Genomic DNA, 7516 nt, shown 5'->3' with positions numbered 1-7516 from the left:
GGAGGGCCACCCTGTAATGCAGTGTTAGTACACTGCTAATTGCATGTTAACCTTCATCTGCTCCTCGGGTACCTGGCTGCAGTGTGCTAGGCCTCACCAGAAGATACATTTTTGGTGAAACAGTGAAGCGATCCTAGTTTCAGGTCACTCTGCCCTGGTTTCATACCATAGCTTTCGATACCAACAGCAGAGTCATTTCAGTAAAAAAAAAAAAAATCTACATATATCAGCAAAAAGATTCCTCACAGCTGCAGTGATCAGCAAAAAAAAAAAAGAAAAAAAGAGTTGAAGACACTGTGTTGCACAAGGGTGAGCGATGAGGAAATCTGTGTTGGTTAGCTTGTGTGGAAGCAGAACTCTGTGTTAACCATAGCACTCCTGTGGTCTCCCGTTGGAGATTGTTCTGAAAGTATTTTTAGCTGCTGTATATTAGGATTATTGTATGTTAGAAGATGTATACTATTTGTCTCTGGTTCTCCTCCTCCAAGCCTCTTTTCTGTTTCCACTGAAATAATTATCTTGGGACAGAATAATGGATTTTGATACATGTGTTTTTTCTCTGACATAGCTTCAGTTTTCTCTAGTCTCTGCTTTGCCTCTTTCTTGGTAAGTTTTTTCCAAGTGGTCAAAGTTGCAGATTCTAATTCCACTTAAAATTAAGTGAAGTACTTGAGAGAAAAACCTGCCAACAGTTTTGATTTTGTCCGAGGTGGTGGTAAGGCAAACAAGCAATTCTGCCCTAAAGGCTTTAAAAGGCATATAAAACAAACAAGACTAGGGAGGAGAATGAAGTATCAAATCTCCATTGAGCTGCTGTACACACCCTCAGGCAAATCCTAGTTTCCAAAATTGGGAATAACAAAAGAGACAAAACTGGAAGAAAAGAGTCTAGGTTGAGAGATACTGCGATTGCTCTTTCCTGGGTGGAGATAGTAGGGCAAGAAACAGTCAAGGTCATGGGTAACAAAACTGTATAGAACTGCAGTCATGTGCTGCTGGTTGAGGTGGATGCATTTGAAGGGTGACTGAATCTGCAGTTGCAAGTAATTAAATGCACCTCTGAACTCCAGACCATGAGGTAAATCAATCATGGTTACTCTGTGCAAAACTGGCTATAAATTAACACACCAGGTTTAAATGGGATTTGAATTATTAATTGACTTAAATCATCAAAATGCCTGAGTATTCCAAGTAATGTGGATGCTGCTGATGAATTTGTACTTTGGAAGGTGTTTAGGAGGAAACAGAAATGATGCTTAGGATAAGTGAGCAAGAAACCCTAAAGCTGTGTAGTTACCACCAAAATGGTGTTTTACATTCATGATCAGTTCTTAACATATTTATGCAGTTTTGTCCTTTGGCTGTAAGAGCTGAAAAGAACATGGCATGTTTTCAAATGGCAGCTGGATGTCATAATAATAGCTGTAGTATTCTTGTTTCTTCTGCTGACATTTGTTCAGGGTGAATTGCCTTCTAAAAAACATTTGCAACTAGTGTCCTGTCCCGAGTTCTTTTCATGGAAATTAAAAGACTCGGTTTGGAGTTGAATTACATTTTTATGGGTCACAAGTGTTTTTTTAAATCCAGTTCTTACAGCCAAATTAGTCATGAAAACATCTTTGATTATTTGTTCTGCTGTTTTGCAGAACTTTCTGATGATTGCACCATATCTATAATTGCTTAATGATTATATGCATTTACAGATAATAACTTCCTCTTGTAAAGCAAACAAATAATCTTGTGAATTTATAGAGCACATATATTTTTGAAAACTTTGGTCTACTAGACCACTAACGCAAAGTCAGGCTATAAGTGGTTGCAGATGAATTTGGCACAAGGTAGATGGAAGAATAAATAACAAGAGAAACAGGTAACAACTGCTGCGATCAATTTACTTTGCTTTTCCTTTGCAGTTTTGCTGACACTCATCTGTAGCAACTGTGGGGATGCCTCTCTTCTAGTTAATTTTGTTGGTGGAGGTGCCTCATTATAATACTCAAGCTTTTAAGTTCTGAAATGGCAGTGATTAGTTTCTAGAAGTTTGAAAAAAAATTGTTTGATTATAAGTGTGAAATTTGATGTCTTCTGATGTATCTGTGATATTTGATGTTGACTCATATAAATGATAAAATGTGTATTTAGTAATTAAGCATCTTTAACGTGTTTATTTGGAGTATTGAGGGGAAAATAAACCAGAAGGCATCCAACTAAACAGATTGAGGGTCTCACTTTGCATTATTTAAAAGAACACACTCTCTAAAGATTAATGAGTTGAAGATGAATGATGTAATATTTTTCAATAAAAAATTTGTACTCCATTTCAGTAGAAGTTACTTCTGTAATTGATTGAAAAGAATCTTTGTAATTTTCACATCTTCATTCTAGTTTAGGGATGTCTGGTCAGATTCTCTGTGCTTTAGTATACAGGTGTTGGCATTATCACAGAGGAGGAGTATTCTCTCCAAAAAGGTGTGCCTGCAAGAGCTTGTATGTTCATATGTACTAGATACACATGTAGTTTGGGTGACTGCATGTTGACCTTTCAAAATTCCCATATTCAGGTTTTTTGTTGTCACAGTTGACAAGTTTATTGTTGCATTTAGAAAACCTTTTGTAAAATTAGTGTTACCCCCAAAGAAGCATAAAATCTACACCACACTAGATAAGCTGGTCATTGACGCAGATTTATTCTAATTGACACAGATTTTCATTTTTTTTCCTATTCTATAGTAAATAGCTGAAATATACACTAAAGATTTAATCAGGGACAGGAGAAACGAATAGTTATGAGAATAATTCTGGTAGATATGTAAAGCTTGTTTTTTCATGCAGCTAATAAGGTATTGATCTTGTGTAAAATGGGTCTTATTCAGAATTATCAATGTCTTCTTGAGCTGACTGATTTTATTAGCAGTAACTGGCTTTTGGAAGGTATGGGAGCATTTTCTGGAGACTTCAGAAGAAGGGGGCTCTTTTCCAGTCAGTCAGTTCTGAAGCAGAGGAAAAAAGTGGATTTCTGTGTCCTTATATACAGATAATACAACTGCTAATGGAGGAATTTGGATTGAAACTACTGTGAGTTTTTATATACAGACTGTACTTTTAGATAGGTGAGTGATGAGGCAGTGAGATCTGGATAAAGAGTTCTGCAGAGGGAGGGAAGAGCTTGGTGTCAGTCAGAGGTTAAGGCTTGGATCAAGGGCACAGTGGAGTGAATAGCTCTGCCTGTGGCCCTCAGCAATTGATAACATGTTGCTGGATCCCTCATAAATTACCTGTGTAGGCACAGTACTTGCATTGGTAGTTTTAGTGTTGCAATGCATCTGTGCTCATGCTTAGAACTTCCATCTTGGTCTTGTGGTGCTTCCTTATCTATAACATCTCACTGCTCTTCTTTCTGATATTTCTTCTGGTCTTCTCAAGATAGGAGACCTTTAATTCTGTCCTTCCTACAGTTTTGTTTGTTTGTAGCAGTTTTGGTAGCAGTTCCTCTTTCATTCTAAGTTATATAGGAATTTGTCTCTTGGTTTGTCTGGGTTGGTTCTGCTGTTTAACTGCGCATGAATTTGAATTTGTGTAAAAAGAACCAAACATGAAGCAACAAAAGGAAATATCTTAATTTATATTTGTAAATCATTGGGTAAAAAGGTGGAAAGAAGATTTTGCAAGAAAGTCCTGGGATAAAAAAAAAATAATTTCAGCTGTCTATATTTTGTTTTAGATTGTGATTTGGAGTCGTGGAGAATTCAGTCTTTCCACAATGGCAGAAAGGACAGATTATACAAAATCACAAATTTCACTGGCTGAATACAGGCCCGTCAAGAAATCAAAAAGGACAGATCGAAGTCGAAAACGGGATGGAGACCAAACTACATTGCAACTGAAGAAAGAAATATCTTTAATAAATGGGATAAGCCTCATAGTAGGCAACATGATTGGTTCAGGTATCTTTGTCTCGCCCAAAGGAGTTCTCATCTACAGCAAATCTTATGGATTGTCTTTAATAATTTGGGCAGTTGGAGGGATATTTTCAGTCTTTGGAGCTCTCTGCTATGCTGAACTTGGAACCACTATTACTAAGTCAGGAGCCAGCTATGCATATATCTTGGAGTCTTTTGGGAGCTTCATTGCTTTTATTCGTTTGTGGACCTCACTCCTGATTGTTGAACCAACTAGTCAGGCAATCATTGCCATCACCTTTGCTAACTACATAGTCCAGCCTTTCTTCCCTTCTTGTGACCCTCCATATGTGGCTTGTCGTCTCATAGCAGCTGCTTGTGAATGTAAGTATTTATTGAAATTTACTATGGTAAGTTTTTGTCCAGGGTACGTTTTATTAAAACATCTTACCCACACTCAGAGTTGGTGCATAATGGATGTGCAATGGTTTGAGTTACAGTGGGGAAAAGAACAATTCCAGCCAGAGAAACTTGCAGGTGTTAGTCAGTGATGGACCATTTTCTCATTTGGAAGCAGAACAAGGTGTTGAACTCTTCCAGGCTTACTTACCTGGCAAAAATGGGGGTAAAAATTGTTTTCTCTTGAGAGAGGTATTTTAAATCAGACCTTGGGGTACTCTTGGTGTGGTCTTAAGAACTACTGTAGAATAGCTCTTATGCTATAAATTCTGATGTATTTTGGTTTGCAATAATTTCTCAATAGTTACATGGTTCGGTTAGTACTCTGGTTTCAAAAAATCATTCATTCAAGATTATTCTTTATACTTGGGTTTAACTGTATGATCAGTAGAGCAGTATGTGTGGTAAAGCTGTTTGGAAAAGTGGAAATTTTGTATGTACATAAAATTGAAATATTTGTATTCATATAATCAGCTCTGTTAGTCAATACAGAGGAACAGCTGCCCACACCATTCTGCTGTATCAAAAGAATGAAACTGTATGATTGAATTGTGTGTCTTATTTAATTTTAGGTGTTTCCTATTAAAAGTGTTTATATACATATTTTACATTTCCAGTAAACAGTGAAAACTGTATTTCAGCAAGTGTGTAGGACAATGCTTTGTGATGTACTGATCCATAGCTGTGTACTCTGGAGCCTGTTACCTGTATTGACATGATTTTGTATCAAAATGCTATCACAGAACTTGGACTCTCTTACTGCCAACAATATGCTCTAAGGATATGTGCTGCTTCTAGCTGGTTCCTGTTTGAGGCTTTTTTTTTTGGAAGAGCTCTAATGTTCTTATTGTCTATAGAGGATAAAGAAAGGGAAATGACAGAGCATGTACTTTGGATATTTGATCTCTGTAATTGGTTATGATGATTGCAGCTTCCCCTTCCATTTTTGTTATTTTTTACTGCTGTGGAAGCATTAATTGAGGACCAGGTAGGGGGGAAAATAATCACAAACTTTTTCCAGGAAGTCTGTCCATTTAATCAGTTCTGTTCCCTCCTTCTTGCAAATGAGTGAAGGGCCTGTAGTGTCATGTTCACATTCCTTAAACAGGTATTGTCCCAAGGTACCTTGGCACAAATTGAGGAGTGTGGGACAATCTGCTCTTCCATTTAAGGTATCCCCTCACTCTGAGGGCAGTTAGCCCTTATGAAAAGGAGTTGGTTAAAAAGCAATAAATTAAGACAAAGTGATTAAATTATTATATAGTAGGTATAGACAAACACTGTGATGTCCTCTACATATGCCGATAATCACGAGGATTTAACACGTCTTTTTTTAGTGGAGACACATGACAGCAGGATCACTCTCAGGCAAGTGGAACAATTTACTTTAACAGTCTGTTTTATGGTTTAAATGCTTGTTCTGCCCTGCTCTGAGTGTCAGCGCTCTACGGCTTCATTTAGCTGTTAAAGCTTAGACTTCTCCTTGTCTTGGCACTGCTCAGGTTGTTTGTCACATCCCTAGCTCTGGATATGATTAATCCCTTAATAATGAAGCAGCTGGGAGTGGAAGTCTGCACATTGGTTAGGTGCAGATTGTATGTGAGACTGGGTGGGTTTGTTGAGGGATTTACTTTTAGTTTTGTTTGTTGGGGTTTTTTTATTTTTTATCTAGTAATAGCAATACTAGAGCTAGTGTGAGAACAGTCTTTGTGTTATACAGCTTTACTTTGACAATCATTTTGGCAGTGGGGTGTCATCTGGTGCTACAGAACTAAACTTGATAGTTCTCAGAAGCCCTAAGTGGCTAAACAATAATTAAATTGAAGAAAACAGTATTTTTGGCAAAAGAGAAGTGTTGCTTATTTAGAATATTGATAACCTTTCTTTTTTTTTCCTTTATAAGGTATCAGAGTATCATTTCACCTGAAGTAGAGACCAAGCCCTAACTCAATAATTAATCCCAATGAAAGTTGCTTTAAAAAATGGCAGAAATAAATCCAGCAAGCAAATACTCCAATCCCTAATGCTGAAGAGCAGAGACTGAGCAGAGTTGTTTTTTTTCCTGAAGGCTCTTTGGGAGCTTCAGCAGTCCTGACTTTTGAAATTTGATACGACTGGGTTGTTTTTCCCTCCTCATCTTGCCACACTCAGTTGAAGCTCATCCAGCTTGTCCAGACTGTGTAACATACTAGTGCTGTACTTATCTGATTATTACCTTTCTTTTGTTAGCTTCTAAAAGTTACTGTTTTCAATTTGGTAGCTGTGCTAAGGTCATTTTTATCTCAATAGTATCATGGTATTCTTGGATTATGGGAAAGGAAATAATATATCACATCTTCTTATATAATTTTTATTTACTGCTACCTTACTCCTGAAACAATCAAGTTTTATTTACATGCATATTTAAAAGTACAAGAAGGTTCTATGGAGATAAAAAGTACAGTAGTATATAAACATTTTTTCACTAGCTAGAGAGAAGACTGAGATTTGGGAGAAACACTATTTCCAATACAGAAGTTTCAATTATGTAGTAATAATTTAGCTATGAAAAATATGTACCAAATTAGGATTTTGTTGAATAAAGAATCCTGAAGATACTGAATCCTATTTAATAGGAGTTCAGGCAAAGGTTGCCCGGCTCTCCACTCCAGAGAAAGGTAATGAATGCATAAGCAAAATGTTGAGAGTCATGAGAACTGTCTTGGGGAAGTTGATCATGTGAGTAAGTTTAGTCAGCAACTACAAAATATTTGTGAGATCTGAAAGTCTCATTTCAAGTTTCATTGCAATCTTGTGAAATTGGTCTGACTAATTTATTTTGGGATAGAGGACTAAAGGCGTTTGGAATACTCATTACTTCCTGCCATTTTGTAAAAATGCAGACTACTGTTGTATTAGCTGTAAGGCTGATGCCCTTTAGAGCCACAGAATGGTTTAGGTTGGAAGGGACCTTGAAGATCATCTCATGCCAACTTCCTGCCATGGGCAGGGACACCTTCTACTATCACAGGTTGCTCCAAGCCCCATCTAAGCTGGCCTTGAACACTTCCAGGAATGGGGCACCCCCAGCTTCTCTTGGCAACCTGTGCCAGTGCTTCATGACCCTCACATGGAGCAAGTTCCTCATGACACCTACTCTAATCCAATCCAATCCAATC

At 37.4% G+C, this 7516-nt stretch overlaps 1 protein-coding gene across 1 annotated transcript in view; it reads left to right on the top strand.

Annotated features, from left to right (window-relative positions):
* The first annotated feature begins 3607 nt into the window (after positions 1-3607).
* Positions 3608-7516, top strand: part of SLC7A6 (solute carrier family 7 member 6) — a 21187-nt gene continuing 17278 nt past the window's right edge. Inside the window, exon 1 of the mRNA XM_005422729.2 lies at positions 3608-4283. Coding sequence (XP_005422786.1) covers positions 3761-4283 — 523 coding nt within the window. The 5' untranslated portion in view covers positions 3608-3760. The remainder of the gene's footprint in view (positions 4284-7516) is intronic.

This window comes from Geospiza fortis, unplaced genomic scaffold (genome assembly GCF_000277835.1).
Source record: "Geospiza fortis unplaced genomic scaffold, GeoFor_1.0 scaffold97, whole genome shotgun sequence".
NCBI lineage: Eukaryota > Metazoa > Chordata > Aves > Passeriformes > Thraupidae > Geospiza > Geospiza fortis.
The sequence above is the reverse complement of the archived record's forward strand: the minus strand, read 5'-3'. Positions and strand labels throughout refer to the sequence as shown.